This window comes from Sphaerodactylus townsendi, linkage group LG05 (genome assembly GCF_021028975.2).
Source record: "Sphaerodactylus townsendi isolate TG3544 linkage group LG05, MPM_Stown_v2.3, whole genome shotgun sequence".
In the NCBI taxonomy this organism is placed as follows: domain Eukaryota; kingdom Metazoa; phylum Chordata; class Lepidosauria; order Squamata; family Sphaerodactylidae; genus Sphaerodactylus; species Sphaerodactylus townsendi.
Genome location: NC_059429.1, coordinates 128,568,806 through 128,586,474, shown reverse-complemented (window position 1 = coordinate 128,586,474; position 17,669 = coordinate 128,568,806). Strand labels below are relative to the sequence as shown.

At 48.6% G+C, this 17,669-nt stretch overlaps 1 protein-coding gene across 1 annotated transcript in view; it reads right to left on the bottom strand.

The window, feature by feature from the left end:
- COL9A3 (collagen type IX alpha 3 chain) overlaps nucleotides 1–17,669 on the bottom strand; it is a 60,392-nt gene that overhangs the window by 11,608 nt on the left and 31,115 nt on the right. The window contains exons 11-18 of the mRNA XM_048497916.1: nucleotides 14,610–14,666; nucleotides 12,124–12,177; nucleotides 11,467–11,520; nucleotides 9,356–9,409; nucleotides 7,780–7,833; nucleotides 6,071–6,124; nucleotides 4,821–4,874; nucleotides 2,979–3,032 (exon numbers count right to left, since the gene is read on the bottom strand). Of these exons, the coding sequence (XP_048353873.1) occupies nucleotides 2,979–3,032; nucleotides 4,821–4,874; nucleotides 6,071–6,124; nucleotides 7,780–7,833; nucleotides 9,356–9,409; nucleotides 11,467–11,520; nucleotides 12,124–12,177; nucleotides 14,610–14,666 (435 nt within the window). The remainder of the gene's footprint in view (nucleotides 1–2,978; nucleotides 3,033–4,820; nucleotides 4,875–6,070; nucleotides 6,125–7,779; nucleotides 7,834–9,355; nucleotides 9,410–11,466; nucleotides 11,521–12,123; nucleotides 12,178–14,609; nucleotides 14,667–17,669) is intronic.

Sequence of the window (17,669 nt, the reverse complement as noted above, 5' to 3'; positions counted from 1 at the left end):
CGCTCAATGACTGTTTTCAACTGTTTCTTCTTCAGCGATGTGATTATTTGGTTTGCATCAATCTCTGACAGTATGGGATCTAGATACATATTAGTGCCAGCGGTTAGGTGCAACGCGAATTTTGTTTTGGCTAGTGTTTAGCACAGCCATTCTCAACCAGGATTCCCTGGTACCCTGGGGTGCCGTGAGCATGTCCCAGGGGTACCGTGGCAACACTACCGCCCCCCCCCCTCATTTTTGTGGTGTCTCTTACCGGCGCTAGCAAGGACATGGAGCTGGCCCATGGGGCAGGGCCTGCCACAAGGTCAGCAGCCACCACTACCCCCAGTGCTACCCTTCACCCTGGGAGGGGAAGGTGGGGGTGTGGCAAGCAGGGGCAATGGGAGGGGAAGGTGGAGGGCGGCGGCAGGGGTACCGTGAGATATGAAGAGTGAGGTCAAGGGTACCCTGACCTCGAAAAGGTTGGGAAACACTGGTTTAGCACGTTGCATCCCCTCTGTTTTGTTGCATTATGGAAATAGTCAGGGACTTCAATGGTAGTTAGCATTTGAGGTTATTGGGGTGGTAAAAGGTGCTGTTGCATCACAGCTGATTTAAGGTAACCCTGGAGGGTTTTCAAGGGAAGAGAGGGTCAGAGGTGACTAGCCACTGCCTTCCTCTGCGTGGAAACCCTGAACTTCCTTGATGGTCTTCCATCCCACTACTAACCACAGCTGACCCTGCTTAGCTTCTGAGATCTTGATGAGATAGGGCAGTGATGGCGAACCTGTGGCACGGGTGCCAGAGGTGGCACTCAGAGCCCTCTCTGTGGGCACGCGCAAACAGAGTGCCCCCACCCCACACATCTAGGCTGGCCTGGGCCGCTGGGCTCGATTATTAGCATTAAACCTAAGACCTCGTTTTGAGGAAGCAGTGTAGGTAACTCTGTTCAGCGCTGTTAGACCCCACTGATTTTCATGCAAAGAACTAAAGCGCGATCCTTTACCTGGGTGTAACCTCGGTTGCTGGCAATGGGGCTTGCTTCTGAGCAAACCCTCCTAGGGTTGAGATTCACCCATTGGAAGGGTTGCTTCAAGGCAAAGCCATTAGCTACCACCAAGCTTACTCCCAAATAATGCATGCCTTGGAGCCAACCATTTTTTTAAAACTAAACCTTCCGTATTCAGGTTAAAGTGCCGTGTGGGCACTTTGCGATAAGTAAGTGGGTTTTGGGTTGCCATTTGGGCACTCGGTCTCGAAATGGTTCGCTATCACTGAGATAGGACTAGCCTAGGCCATATTTTCACCAAATTACTGGCAGAAATTATTGCAAAAATCATTCATTCATGTTTAAAATTTAGTGGCTGTAACAGAACCGGCCAATTTAGCCTCTCATAAGCTCTCAACCTTGGCTTTGCTTTCAGGATGGCCACAAGTATGATAATATTCATAAATGTACTGAACGTCAGCAATCGGTTACCACGCAGTAGTATCACCACGGTCCATCTGCAAAGCCACTGGAAGCATTTAAAGGCCGAAGGGGGTGGTGATAGATTAATTAGTACAACTAAACTGAAATAGTGCAAGCCGCACCACAACACAATTATAATAGTATCATAAGATAATTAAATTGTCTCATGTAAGGAACCAGTAAAGTCCAGGCCAAAAGTAACTTTTCAAGTTCTTTATTGAGCTGGCATTCTAAGTCGATCACAAGCAATGCGGGAACTGGCCTCCCAATGTTCGAACAGCCTCTTTTACGGGCTCCCCACCAGTTCCCGCCAAAGTGGGGAGCCCGTAAAAGAGGTGGGGTCCCACCAACCTTGTCAGACAAAAACCTTCCAAGGCTAAGCAGCAACTTTACATCTCAAGCATCAAGACGGAGATTTTTAAAACGTCACCAGAACTGTCTTGCTCATTCAGAATCTGGTCAAAGCATTGCCCTTAAATATTTCTTTCCCAGTATGCTTAAGAACACCACTGTGGCCAGGATTTGGATACAGACTGAATGTGAGATTTTAAATGATTGCTCCTGACAAGGATCTGGCCAACTATTGTTGAAGGCAGAGCAGAGGCGTAGCGCTCATGGGAACACGTGGGGTTACATGTCCTCAGGCGCATGTCAGCTGGTTACATGGCAGAATCGCCCACACACCCCTCCCCTCGGCTACTGGGCGCCCCTTGGCCCCACCCTTCCAGGCTGTTCCTTCTGCCAGTGGAGTCTTTGCTTGCTTTCAGGAGCAGCAGTGGCGTAGGAGGTTAAGAGCTCGTGTATCTAATCTGGAGGAACCGGGTTTGATTTCCCCGCTCTGCCGCCTGAGCTGTGGAGGCTTATCTGGGGAATTCAGATCAGCCTGTGCACTCCCACACATGCCAGCTGGGTGACCTTGGGCTAGTCACAGCTTCTCGGAGCTCTCTCAGCCCCACCCACCTCACAGGGTGTTTGTTGTGAGGGGTGGAAGGGCAAGGAGATTGTAAGCCCCTTTGAGTCTCCTACAGGAGAGAAAGGGGGGATATAAATCCAAACTCTTCTTCTGCTGCTATAGGAGCAGCCTGGCAAGGCCAAGCTGAGGGGCAGCCTGCGGCAGGCTCCTGTCAGCTGGTAAGTGGGGGGTGGGGAGGGGGCAGAGGTGGGATCCAACCAGTTCTCACCACTTCTCTAGAAGTGGTTACTAATTTTTTCTGAGTGCCGAGAAGGGGTTACTAAAGCAACCTCCCTGCCCAATAGGGACTGGAGGGGCGTGTGTGCGACGGAGCCACCGTTTGAATCCCACCACCATCGCAACCTGTTATTAAAATTTTTGGATCCCACCACTGGAAGGGGGGCGCCCGGAGCAGGTGTCGCCCCGGGCTCCATTCCCCCCACCTATGCCTCTGAGGCTAAATTAGATTAATTGTTGTGCTAAGTGCTAGATTAATTATTGGTCCTATCTAGCAGTCTGGTTCTAAGCACCCCGAATCTCTCTTTTCAACAGGGTTTTTTAAATAGGACTACAAACCTTCTCACCATCGAGTCCGGGAGTTCCATCTCTCCCGTCTTTTCCGGGCATACCCTGAAACAACACAAAGGCATCCCGGTAAAGATGTAGAAGGGAAGACAGACAAAAGGGGAACAGAACGGCCTGTTTATGCATGATAGAAAGCTAGCCATTCTGCAAAGTCCTTGCATACACAATTGAAATCTATGGTGATAGCCACAGTAGTTTGTTTAGCCAAAACAACAGTTTTGTGACACCTTAAAGGACACCGTTACTGCGACATGAACTTTAATGGGCCATTTGGACAGATGCATGAAGTGTTTTTAAAAGCTGCCCGGCACTGGTTTACGAGATACCTGGAGATCTATGGATGGATCCTGGGAAAAGCAGAGTTTGGAAAGGGGTGGAAGCTCCAAAGCTCAAATCAAAGAGTACAATATTATAAGCACTAAGAGAACGACAAAAGAAAAGAAAAAGAAACGAAAGACAAAACAGCCTACTTTAAAATAATCATACTCACACAAAACCACAGATACCAGATCAACTATAAGTAGGGTTGCCAGATCTGGGCTGGGAAACACCTGGAGAATTTGGGGGTGGAGCCTGAGGAGGGCAGGGTTTGAGGAGGGGAGGGACTTCAGTGCGGCCATAGAGTTCACCTTCCAAAGCGGCCGTTTTCTCCAGGTGAACTGATCTCCATTGCCTGGAGATCAGCTGTAATCCCAGGAGATCCCCACCTATCCCCAGCTGGCAACCCCAGTGATAGTAAGGGAGCATGACGTAAGCCACGTCGGGTACCCATTGAGGAAAGAGGGAGAGTATAAATACTGCGAGCCAGCTTGGTGTAGTGGTTAAGAGCAGGTGCACTCTAATCTGGAGAACGGGGTTTGGTTCCCCGCTCTGCCGCGTGAACTGTGGAGGCTTATCTGGTGAACCAGATTAGCTTGTGCAGTCCAACACAGGGCAGCTGGCGACCTTGGGCTAGTCACAGTTCTTTGGAGCTCTCTCAGCCCCACCCAGTTCACAGGGTGTTTGTTGTGGAGGGGGGGAAGGGAAAGGAGATTATAAGTCTCTTTGAGCCTCCTTACAGGGGAAAAAGAGGGGATATAAATCCAAACTCTTCTTCTTCTAAATGCATTTGTCTGTATTTGAATGGGTCTCTGTTTCTTAAGCGCAAGTTCATACGTAGCTGCTGTTTGCTGAACTCAGTCCCTGAATGGGAACGGCCTGCAGTTTTTCCTCCTATACACAAAGGTCGATTCCGCACTTGCGTTATCGATCTAAGTTCGAGCTGCGTTGGACCTAAGTGCTCCGCACAACCACTGGGATTGACGTGGTTTTGTACCAGCTTTGCCCCGTGTAACGGTCAAATTTCCGACTCCAGTTGGGAACTACTACTTTTTCAGGGAACCACGCTCGAACTCAGCTCGATTCCAGTAAAGTGCGGAATCTCTGGTAGCTTGATTCCAGTAAAGTGCGGAATCTCTGGTGCCAGGAGTCGCCCATTCAGCCAATCACAGCTGAGGGTTTCAGGCATGCGTACAGCTGGCCAATCAAAAAACGCCACCTTCGTCCCTCCATTCCTGTCGCAGTTTTTTTTAATAACGTGTGTGGGGATAGACAGAACATGGCCGTAGAGCAGTAGCCAATTGGAACGGAGTGGCGAAGAGGCACAGGATGATCCCGCCCTCCGAGCTGGGATCAAGCTGGTTGCAGTGGGGAACAACAATGGCTTCGACCTAGGTCAGTACCCTTCTCAGGGAACTGGGTCGAACCTATTTTACTCATGTGCGGAATCGCCCAAAGTGTGCATTCCATTGCCATGAACAAAGCACCAGTCATTTTTGGAAAAGAAAGACTTACCGGCTCCCCTAGTGGGCCAGCAGTCCCAGGTGTTCCTCTTGGTCCACCACCACCCTTGAAGTAGAGACAAGAAATGATCAATGGCCAACAAAATACTCTCAGATAAACCAAAAGGAGATGGGCTTATGGTGAATTCAAAAGGGTGAGAAAAATTCAGTGGTACCAATTGTCTAGGGCACAGGTTTCAAACTCGTGGCCCTCCAGATGTTATGGACTACAGTCCCCATCATCCCCTGCCAGCATCATGCTGGCAGGGGATGATGGGAACTGTAGTCCATAACATCTAGAGGGCCACGAGTTTGACACCTATGGTCTAGGTAGATGGTGAGCTTCCCCTCTCTGGCAGTCTTCCACCGAGAGCCAGCGTGGTGTAGTGGTTAAGAGGAGGTGGATTCTAATCTGGAGAACCAGGTTTGATTCCCCACTCCTCCGCAGGAGTGGTGGACTCTTGGCGGGTGAACCAGATCGCTTTCCCTATTTCTGATTTCCTGTCAGGTGGCCTTGGGCTAGGCACAGTTCTCTCAGAACTCTCTCAGCCCCACCTACCTTACAAGGTGTCTGTCGTGGGGAGCGGAAAGGAAAAGAGTTTGTAAGCCCCCTTGAGAGAAAGGTGGGGTATACATCAAAATTCTTCTTCCTCTCTTCTTCAGTAGCTGGATGAGCATCTGTTAGGGATGCTGTAGGTCAGGTGTGTCTAACTCTGGCTCTCCAGATGTTCATGCTGGCAGGAGATGAATTGTACTCTATGAACATCTGGAGGGCCAGAGTTAGACACCCCTGCTCTAGGCTGATCCTGAGGTAAGCACGGAGTTGAACTTGATCAGAGGTTCTCAACCTTCCTAATGCCTTTAATACAGTTCCTCATGTTGTGGTGACCCCCAACCATAAAATTGGTATATAAAATATAAAAAGACCGTTTTCCAATGGTCTTAGGCGACCCCTGTGAAAGGGTCGTTCGACCCCCAAAGGGGTCCCGACACCCAGGTTTATTTATTTATTTTATTTTATTTATTATCATATTTATATACCGCCCCATCCCCTAAGGTTGAGAATTACTGAACTAGATGGCCTCTTCAACTCTATGGCCTCTTCAACTCTATGATTCTAACAATTATCCTTGCAAATTATTATCCTTGCAATGCCCTTCTCTTGGTGGTGGCAGGAAACCTTTAGAACCACAAATACGGAACCGCAATAGTCTGTGAACTCATTGTCTACTTTTTAGTAACTGGGGCATCCACCACACTTACAGTGTCGCCTTTGGGTCCTCTGAACCCCTGGGGCCCTCTGTCTCCACGGGATCCCTGAAACGACAAAACCAGAAGCCTAATATTAACTCCTTCCTGACCAAAGGCCAGTTTGCGCATCAATACTGGTTTAGACGTATATCTAATATTTTTGATATGTATCTCAGAAAAGTAAAAGATGAAACAAAAGGCACAGACCTGTGTTTGCAAACAGTTAAGTTGCACAAATTATTAAGTTATTATCATTCAGCCAAAAATTAACCTCCAACATCTAATACAAACAGCAATTAAAGTTGAGGAGGATTCTCTCGGTCAGGCTGGGTTCAAGCACAGTGGAGGGGAACCTGCCCTCCCTCTTGGGTTTTGTGGTTGATTTGATATTCAAAAAAATTAAGAAGAATTTATACTTAAGCTGCAGGTTTCCTAGAGAGTGAATCCGAATATACATGCATAGCACTGCACTCTGCTAGTAAAAAGAAAAGTTGTCACGTCAGGGTTGGAATAGAAAAATAAAGTCAATGTTCCTGCATCACCACAGACGTGACCTGGATAGCTTTAAAAGGGGCTTGGACAGATTTATGGAGGAGAAGTCGATTTATGGCTACCAATCTTGATCCTCCTTGATCTGAGATTGCAAATGCCTTAACAGACCAGGTGATCGGGAGCAACAGCCGCAGAAGGCCATTGCGTTCACATCCTACATGTGAGCTCCCAAAGGCACCTGGTGGGCCACTGCGAGTAGCAGAGAGCTGGACCAGATGGACTTTGGTCTGATCCAGCTGGCTTGTTCTTATGTTCTTATGTGATGATGTCACTTCCAGTGTGTGCTGGAAGTGACATCATCACGTCTGCGGTGATGCAGGAACACTGACTTTATTTTTCTATTCCAACCCTGACATGACAACTTTTCGTTTTACTAGTGGTGATGTCACCATTTCACCAGTAACACAGGTAGGCCTAGCTTACTTGCCAGTATGTCCCACCCAGAGGTGGGATCCAGCAGGTTCTCACCAGTTCCCGAGAGGGGGTTACTAATTATTTGTGTGTGCCGAGAGGGGGTTTCTAATTGGGTCTGCTTTTCCGTTAGAAATTCCATTAGGTCCAAAAATCCCAAAGTCCTGTTGTTTCCTATGTGGCTGGTTAGCGAAGGTAGAAAACGGGATCATTCTCCCTGTTGGGCTGTTTTAAAAACATGTTTTAGAAATATGGCAAAGTTCCTTGTTTAAGGAAAGTCTCCTTCTTTTGATTTCTAGAAACAAAATTAAGTATTTGAAAGTATTAAGTATTTGACAGGCAGTCAATTAGAGGAGAAGTAGTTGTTTCTGTTGGCAGTAGACGATAGGACTTGCTATGATGAGTTTAAATTATGGATAGAAAGATACCAGCTGGAAATTAGGAACTTTTTTTTTACAGTAAGAGTTTTTTACAGTAACAGAGACATTATTAATGCCCCGCCCCCAAAATGCCCAGCCCCGCCCAGCCCCAGTGGCGCTATGCCACTGTTTGAATCCCACCACCATGGGAACCTGTTACTAAAATTTTTGGATCCCACCACTGGTCCCACCACCATTCCCTGCTGGTTGTCAGAGGGTAAATGACAACCCAAAGCCTAGAAGGGTCTGACTCCAGTCAGCTATCCAAGACGACAGGCCGATGTCCTTGCTGTTACCTGAGAAAGCATATTAAAAAAATCTAGCAATGCAAAATCATACCGCTTTTCCTGGAGGTCCCGGAAGTCCTGGCGGTCCTCGAAAGCCAATGGTTCCCTGAAAATAAGGAGATGGCGTGACAAATACCTGGCCTAAAAGATGAAACTGTCTTTACGAGAACTATTGTTAGAAAGCAAAAAAACAACACCTAGAATGAATTGCTTGACATATCTCAGTCCGTGCAATATATTCCTGTAAAATAGGCCAGATGTGGTGTTCAAAAGATTAGATGAAGATCTTACAACTCATCTCTTCCTGTCCGTAAAATGCAAATTGCAGGCTGCTGCTTTCTCAGTTTGCCTCAGGGTGACGCAGCGAAGGAAGGGAGCATCTAAGCCAGGGGTGGGCAACTATGACCCTCCAGATGTTCATGGACCACAATTTCCATCAGCCCCTGCCAGCATGGCCAATTGGCTATTCTGGCAGGGGCTGATGGGAATTGTAGTCCACGAACATCTGGAGGACCATAGTTGCCAACCCCTGATCTAAGCCTTGAATGTCCACTTATTTTCCCTTTTCAAATCCCTGCTTGTTATCTGCATTTTAAACGCCTTGGTCTACCTAGATCAGGGGTGTCCAACTCTGGCCCTCCAGATGTTCATGGACTATGATGACCATCAGGCCCTGGAGGGGCAAGAGTTGGACACCCCTGATCCAGATAGTACTGTCTACTCTCAAGTAAAAGTCTTTCTCGTCTCCTTCCAATTGATCCTTTTCAAATTAGAGATGGAAGTAACAGAACACTCTAACCAGAGAACACATCTTTTTAATGGATCTTCTTAACATGTATCATAACATAAGCTTTTGGTGGTCAATTTGCTCATACTTCAAACTGCCTGTTCCTTAATGAATTTGTTATTTACCTTATTTCACAGCGCTGTATATCTTCGTTGCATGTGAGAGGCCAGGCCTTCTGACATTCTCCCTCATCCACTAAACTACCATGTCCCCAAATAGGAAAACTCATCTGATTTATTACACTAGGCCCCCTCTGCTCAACACCTACCCCTTTCCTACAAAAAGCAGTAAAGGAGTTTCTTTCTTATTGTATCTGGAGAAATAAGCCCTGCCTCACAAAAGCTTGGGATGAAGTAAATCTTTAGTCTATGAAGTGCTAACTAGACCTGTTTTGTTTTGGCCGTTTCCCCACTTACCTCGACCATAGGTTGGTGCGCGCTACTCCCAGCGTGTGTCATTTCTGGCGCGCTCCCGGGCTTCCCCACAACCCTGCGCGGGGTCATCAAAAGGTGCCGTTTTGAGGAGCGCCAGGAATGACGCGCGCTGAGGGGCGTTGTTGCCGCCCCAGTAGTGGGGAGTGCCGGGGGACCCCGCGCTACTTGGGGAGAGTAGCATGCAGCAGGTAAGTGGGGAAACGACCTTTGTTAGAGAAAGACGGATTCAAAGATAGTGGTTCGTGAATTGGTGGCCAACAAGAGAGCCGAACGGTTCCTGCCTCTGTCTCTTGGCCATTACAATACACAAAATTTACAGAACAATCGCTGGAAATCTTGCAAAGAAAATCATTATTTTGGAGGCACACAGATTTGACAAAAATAGAAGGGAAGGCAGCCAGACCTACCCTGTCACCAACAGGGCCCACTGGCCCAATAAGCCCTCTCAATCCTCGTGGACCCTAAAAAAAGAAAGACAATTGAGAATAAAACTGGGGAATTCAAGAAGAACAAACAACTAACAATCTGAAGATCTTCAACTGATTGAAAGGTCAGTGGGATTCACTCAGGGACATGTAGAATACCCCCCTTAAAAATCCACAATAATTTGGGGCATGTACACAGAACAGCTGTCTTGCTGCTGAGTACCCATAATGCATTGCTCACTGGACTATGGTTGATTCTGCACTTGCGTTATTGACCTAAGTTCGAGCTGCGTTCGACCTAAGTGCTCCGCACAACCACTGGGATCGACGTGGCTTTGTACCAGCTTCGCCCCGTGTAATGGTCAAATTTCCGACTCCAGTTGGGAACTACTACTTTTTCAGGGAACCACGCTTGAACTCAGCTTGATCCCAGTAAAGTGCGGAATCTCTGGTGCCAGGAGTCCCCCATTCAGCCAATCACAGCTGAGTGTTTCGGGCATGCGTACAGCTGGCCAATCAAAAAACGCCACCTTTGTCCCTCCATTCCTGTGACAGTTTTTTTTATAACGTGTGTGGGCATAGACAGAACATGGCCGTAGAACAGGAGCCAATTGGAACGGAGCGGCGAAGAGGCACAGGATGATTCCGCCCTCCGAGCTGGGATCAAGCTGGTTGCAGTGGGGAACAACAATGGCTTCGACCTAGGTTAGTACCCTTCTCAGGGAACTGGGTCGAACCTATTTTACTCGTGTGCAGAATCGCCCTATGAGTACCTTTTTTTCAACCCACTCTTCTTCCAAATAGCTCACCATGTGTCAGCAGCTGTCACCAAATGGTGTAGCCCAGGTGAAAATTACGTGTGAGAAGCCCCAGCTAACTGTTGGAAGTGAAGGACTATACCAGTGGTGGCGAACCTATGGCACACGTGCCAGAGAGGGCACTCAGAGCCCTCTCTATAGGCACGCGCATCATCGCCCCCCACTCCCCCCCCCGCTTGGGGGAGAAGCTGGGCACACAGGGGAGAGGTCTCCTCCTCCCTTCCCGCTGGCCTCAGTAGCCAGGTTAAATTGCCGTGTTGGCACTTTGCAATAAATAGGTGGGTTTTGGGTTTCAGTTTGGGCACTCAGTCTCTAAAAGCTTCGCCATCACTGTACTATACGCTGTTTCCTGCTTCAGTAACATAGGAGCAGTGGTGGGATCCAAAAATTTTAGTAACAGGTTTCCATGGTGGTGGGATTCAAACTGTGGCGTAGCGTCAGTGGGGCTGGGCGTGGCACGATGGGGGCGTGGCCAGGCATTCTGGGGGGGGGCATTCCTGGGCGGGGCTGTGGCAAGGACGCAGCCGCTGCACCGGTCCTTGGGCGGGAAATGAATGCACGCAGGCACAGGCTGCCACGCACGCCGGTGCACTCCTGCTAGACTGCTTCAAGTTCTGCGCGCTACTGCTGAGAGGAGGGGCGTAACTAAGGCAAAAATCACATGGCAAAATCACCAATTAGTAACCCCCTCTTGGCACACACAAATAATTAGTAACCTACTCTCGGGAACCTGTGCGAACCGGCTGGATCCCACCTCTGCATAGGAGGACTCATCAGTGAGTCAGATAGCTAGAGAGCGTCAAGACATTGGTCACACCTCTCTCTCACACTGACATTATCCCTTTGATGTATAGATGGCTACTCTTAGGGACTGCCTTCCTTCCTGCTTCTCCTTCTCTCTCTTCTTCTCGCACGCACCTTCCAGGTGCAGAGGGATGCAGACAGCATCTCCCACCATATGGCCAGATAGATTAGAATGCAGAACCTGCCTCTTCACTATTCTATCCAGAACGGAGTTCACGGATAAAGATTCCTCTTATTAGTGAGAAGCTACGAAATGACTCTGAGTTTTCTTCGTTGCCAGCACACACGCCTGGGGATGCTCTGTTGTGATATGCCTCCGTGCACTCTGCTTATGATGCAAAGGTATCCCTTACCAGAGAGACTACCAACACTGACAAGGGTGCCAGAGGGCAGCCTGAATGAAAGTATCTCCAGCTGGTACATTCTAAAAAAGGCCAGGGGAAATCCTGAGATTTAGAACATCAATCTTACCTGAAGGCCAACACTTCCCGGAGGTCCCGCGGGGCCGGGAGGGCCTGGTGAACCCTAAGGATTAAAAAAACACACACAATAAATAAGAAAAAATGCTGTTTGTTTCAGTGGTGGGATTCAAAAATTTTAGTAACAGGTTCCCATGGTGGTGGGATTCAAACTGTGGCATAGCACCAATGGGGCTGGGCGTGGCATGATGGGGGCGTGGCCGGGCATTCCTGGGCAGGGCTGTGGCAAGGACGCAGCTGCTGCGCCGGTCCTTGGGCGGGAAACGAATGCACGCACGCGCAGGCTGCCACGCGCGCCAGTGCATTTCCTGCTAGACTGCTTCAAGTTCTGTGCGATACTGCTGAGAGGAGGGGTGTAACTAAGGCAAAAATCACGTGGCAAAATCACCAATTAGTAACCCCCTTTCGGCACACACAAATAATTAGTAACCTACACTCGGCAACCTGTGAGAACCTGCTGGATCCCACCTCTGGTTTGTTTTCAGAACACTTCCCAAATTTACTCTAATTTAATCATCCCAACCAATTCAAGAGGTAAGAATTTAGATGCAGGGCATTGCCTCAGCTGACATCATCTACGGAGCTGAGTTCTGAATACAGTTCCTTTGAAATTTTAACTGGAAACCAAACCGATAATGTAAAAGTTTACCTTTTCTCCATCTTTGCCCAGTTCTCCAGGCTCGCCTTTGTAACCAGTATGACCCTAAAAATCAAGTTGCAACCGTCAGAATCTCATTCATGCAACCTTGCAGATCATTTCAGACAGAAAGTGAGAAAGTTTTTAGCAAAACGAATGGCTGCCAATTCAACATGTGAATGCAAGGTCATTATTTTGTGCAGGAAACTTAGTTTTAGACTGAAGTGTCTGAAATCCCACCAGCCCCATTTTCTGAAAATAAAAATTCTTCAGAACTGAGAATCACAAACACTGAATCAAAACACTGTACGATAGCAACCTACTTTAGACCAAGTGAGACCACTCTAGTCAGGGGCGTAACGAGGCAGCCCTGGGCAAACTGTAGCCCTGGGCAAAACCTGAGTTGGATGCCCCCTCCCCATGGGCGGCCACTCCACCACGACCAAATTTCTTTTTGCACCAGGACATTGGTGCCTGCAGGGGGTGCATTTTTAGACATATCAGCACCAAAATTTCAGCATATTGTCAGGAGACTGTCCTTATGCTACTCCCCAAGTTTGGTGAGGTCTGGTTCAAGAAGTCCAAAGTTATGGACTCCCAAAGGGGGTGCCCCATCCCCCATTGTTTCCAATGGGAGCTAATAGGAGATGGGGACTACAGTTTTGAGGGTCCATAACTTTGGCCCCCCTGAACAAAACTGCACCCAACTTGGTGGGTGCCATCATCTCCAGATGATACCCCTGAAATTTTTGGTGCCGATACATCCAAAAAATGCACCCCCTACAGGAACATCCTCTAGAAATTTGCCCAAGAATCTTTGTTCTGCATTGAGTTTTCTGCATTGCTGTCAATGGGGGTTGCAGGCTGTGGGGGGCACATTTCTGAAGGCACAGTCTCAAAACTTTCAGGGTCTCATCAGGAGACTGCCCTAATGATACCCCCAAATTTGGTGCAATTTGGTTCAGGGGGGCCAAAGTTATGGACCCTCAAAACTGTAGCCCCAATCTCCTATTAGCTCCCATTGGAAACAATGGGGGATAGGGGCACCCCCTTTGGGAGTCCATAACCTTGGACTCCCTGAACCAAACCTCACCAAACTTGGGGGGTAGCATAAGGACAGTCTCCTGATGATACGCTGAAATTTTGGTGCCGCTAGCCTAAAAACCGCACCCCCTGCAGGCCAAAAATGGAAAACCACTAAAATACCCAAATACGAACCCAGCATTTTGATGCCCCCCACAAGGTGATGCCCTGGGCAGCTGCCCACCTTGCCCAATGGGCATTATGCCAGTGACTCTAGTTCATCTAGACTAGATCTGTCTTCTCCAACCGCATTTCCGCAGGTTCATGGTTACACCTTCCGACAAAGCTTTTTTACGCAAAGCTGCAGAGGTCTGAACTTAAAAGTTTCTGCATGTAGAACGCGGCTCAAAGAACTCAACCAAGTACAATGGGAAAGGGAAACACACATATCTCAAAGGACTTTTTCCACATTCTCCCTTTTAAGACCTTGTGCCTTGGGGGGGGGGGGGGGGGCATTTCCGGTCCTGCGTATGTTTTGCTCCTTCGGGTCGATTCGACATCACACAGGTTTATGTCCAGCATAATAACTGCAGTTTAAATCTGCAGGGAGATACGCCAGACATAAATTTGCGTGATACTGAATTGACCACAAAAGGGTGTGAAACATGGATGGAACTGGTCGCCTGCCCACCCTCTCACTGAAGAAACAGGAACTTACGAGTGAGGAAAATGAGAACGTGGAAAAACTCATACAGTGTATTCTTACGGCACCATCTAAGTTGGACACCGCTGGCGTAGAGCTTGCTGATAGGGATGCCAGCCTCCAGGTGGGACTTGGGGCTTACCTGGAATTACAGCCCATCTTCAGACTTCAGAGGTCAGTTCTCATGGAGGAAACGGCTGCTTTGGAGGCTGGACTCTATGGCACAGGTGTCAAACTCGCGGCCCTCCAGATGTTATGGACTACAGTTCCCATCATCGCCTGCCAGCATCATGCTGGCAGGGGATGATGGGAACTGTAGTCCATAACATCTGGAGGGCTGCGAATTTGACACCTATGCTCTATGGCATTGTACCCCATTCAAGATCCTTGACCTCACCAAGGATCCATTGCCAAATCTGCAGGAGTTTCCCAGTCTAGATCTAGCCACCCTACCCCCACCCCCGGACAGTAGCCAGGGGGCCCTGGCAGCTCTACATGCCGGAACTAGGATTCCCTTTATAGAATTTTGCATCAATTAATGTGCCATGTTCATACAGATGTTTTGCTTCAGTTCTATTTCTAGACTTCTGGTTGGTTCTAAAATCCTAATCCTATTGCATTGCTTATTGAACGTCCCCTCCTTCGATTGTATAATTAGCCTTCAACCCAAGTGTATAATTACTGTGTATAATCAGCCTTGAGCCCAAGTGAAAAAGGCAGAATATAAATAATCTAAAGAAATAAGTAAATAGCCAAAAGTGTTTTTTTTTACCTTGAATCCTGGTATTCCGGGTGGCCCTGGAGGGCCAGGAGGACAGAGGGCAGGGCACTGTAGCAATAAAAAACAACAACAAAAGATCATTTAACCAGCACAAAATATTTGGGGGTGGAGGGTTTAAAAAATGGGTTTACTGGATGCCTTTTCTTGTATTTATCGCTGTTTTTAATGGAATTTTAGTAAGTCTTAATGATTATTTCAGTGGATGGAGCCTACGTATTTTGTTGTTGTGGATTTGTATGGTTTGCTCCCCTATTTAATATTGTATTGATTTTATGTTGTACACCGCCCGGAGCCCCTTGAAGATAGGGTGGCATAGAAATCTAAATAATAAAAATAAATAGAAGAAGAAGAAGAGTTTGGATTTATACCCCCCCTTTCTCTCCTGCAGGAGACTCAAAGGGGCTGACAATCTCCTTGCCCTTCTCCCCTCACAACAAACACCCTGTGAGGTAGGTGGGGCTGGGAGAGCTCCGAAAAGCTGTGACTAGCCCAAGGTCACCCAGCTAGCATGTGTGGGAGTGCACAGGCTAATCTGAATTCCCCAGATAAGCCTCCACAGCTCAGGTGGCAGAGCTGGGAATCAAACCCGGTTCCTCCAGATTAGATACACGAGCTTTTAACCTCCTACGCCGTGAGATATTCTGTCTTTCCTGTTTTCCCTTTTGGAGAAGAAAGATTACAGGCATATGAACTACTCACCAAACATTCACATAGTGCAACTGGGTTAACCTCATGAACTATGTTAAGAAACTGGAAAGGAAGTACCAGTGTCTCCATCGACGGATTCAGCCACTGAACTCACTTGATCCCAGAAGCTAAGCAGGGTTAGTCCTGGTTGTTATTAGGAAGGGAGAGCATCTTGTGTTAGAGCATGGGTCTTCAAACTATGGCCCTCCAGATGTTCATAGACTACAATTCCCATGAGCCCTACCACTTGGCCATGCTGACAGGGGCTGATGGGAATTGTAGTCCATGAACATCTGGAGGGCCATAGTTTGAAGACCCCTGTTAGAGGAAGGCAATAGCAGGCCACTCTGGCCCAGGCTAGTCTGATCTCATTAGACCTCTGAAGCTAAGCAGAGTCATTCCTGGTTAGCACTTGTATGGGAGACCACCAAAGAAGCCCAGGATTTCTGTGCACAGGAAGGCAATGGCAGTAAACCTCTGCCAGGTGACAACATCAGGGAAGACTTCAGCCTGTAAGCCCTGTTGTTGAATCTTTGGGATGCTAAACTAGATGGACCACTGGTCTGATCCAGAAGAGAAGAAGAAGAGTTGGATTCATCCTTCACTTTCCTCAACGCTAAGGAGTCTCAATGTGGCTTGAAAACTTCTTCCCTTCCCCTCCTGCGGCAGACACCTTGTGAGGTAGGTGGGGCTGAGAGAGTCCAACACCTTAACTGTTACACCACGCTGACTCTCTATATCAAGGGTCTTCAAACTATGCCCCCCCCCGATGTTCATGAACTACAATTCCCATCAGCCTTGCCACTTGGCCATGCTGGCAGGGGCTGATGGGAATTGTAGTCCACGGACATCTGGAGGGCCATAGTTTGAAGACCCCTGCCCTATATCTACTGAGAAATATGCAAAGCATGCCGTTTGTGTTCTAAGTATGTATCTCGGTGGAACAAAGGAAACCATGCAATTCCTCAGTGCATCCAAATATATGACAGACATTGTGATTCTCATCATGAGTTTTTTTAACCCATGCAATGGGGGAGTCAGCGTGGTGTACTCTAAACTGGAGAACCAGGTTCAATTCCCTACTCCTCCATGTGAGCAGCGGACTCTTCTCTGGTGAGCCAGATTTGTTTCCCCGCTCCTACGTTCCTGCTGGGTGACCTCGGGCCGATCGCAGTTCTCTCAGGACTCTCTCAGCCCCACCTACCTTACAAGGTGTCGGTTGTGGGGAGAGGAAGGGAAAGGAGTTTGTAAGCGCCTTTGAGTCTCCTTACAGGAGAGAAAGGTGGGGTATAAATCCAAACTCTTCTTCTTCTACATTGGTGGCTTGTCCAGATCAAACTCTTCCTCAGGCAAGGATGCCGAACTTCTGGAGATCTTCTGGAATTAGGCAGATCCTCAAACAGCAGAGATCAATTCCCTTGGAGAAAATGGCTGCTTTGAAGAAGAAGGGTTTGGATTTATATCCCCCCTTTCTCTCCTGCAGGAGACTCAAAGGGGCTCCCAATCTCCTTGCCCTTCCCCCCTCACAACAAACACCCTGTGAGGTGGGTGGGGCTGAGAGAGCTCCGAGAAGCTGTGACTAGCCCAAGGTCACCCAGCTGGCGTATGTGGGAGTGTACAGGCTAATCTGAATTCCCCAGATAAGCCTCCACAGCTCAGGCGGCAGAGCAGGGAATCAAACCCGGTTCGTCCAAATTAGATACACGAGCTCTTAACCTCCTACGCCACTGCTGCAGATTCTGTGGCTGTATGCCCTGCTGAGGTCCCGCCCCTCCCCAAGCTCCGCCTTCCGCAAGCTCCACCCCCCGTCTTCAGAAACTTCTCAACCTCGAGTTGGCAATCCTATCTTAGGCAATTTTTAATATACAGCTAAAAAACAGAGGCTCTTGTTGAGCACAGATATGGTTTTCACAGTGGCGTATCTACCTAGGGACAAGGGGTACCCCTTGTCCCCGGGTGCCACTCTTCTGGTCACCTGGGAGACGCAGAATCAGCCCCCCACGTGACCAGGAAGTTGTGCTGCCTCATCATTTTCGTGCACTTCGACCCCTTCCCTGCCAGTCGAGGCACCCAAAAACGAGGCAGCAGGACTTACTGCTGCCTCCTACATTGCCCTCAACCCCACCCTGGACACCCTGGGAGCCCAGCCGGCAGAGGGAGTCTGGAGGAGGAGGTGGGCACCCTAGACCTTGCCCATGTCCATGGTGACATGGGCGGGGTTCAGGGCAGTGGGGGTGGAGCCTGGGGCATCAGGGGTGGAGCTGGGGTGGGGGGCAGAGCCTGGGGGCATCCTGGAGACAATTTGTCTCCGGGCGCCGTTTACCCCCGGTATACCTCTGGGTTTTAAGCCTTCCGTATCTTTCT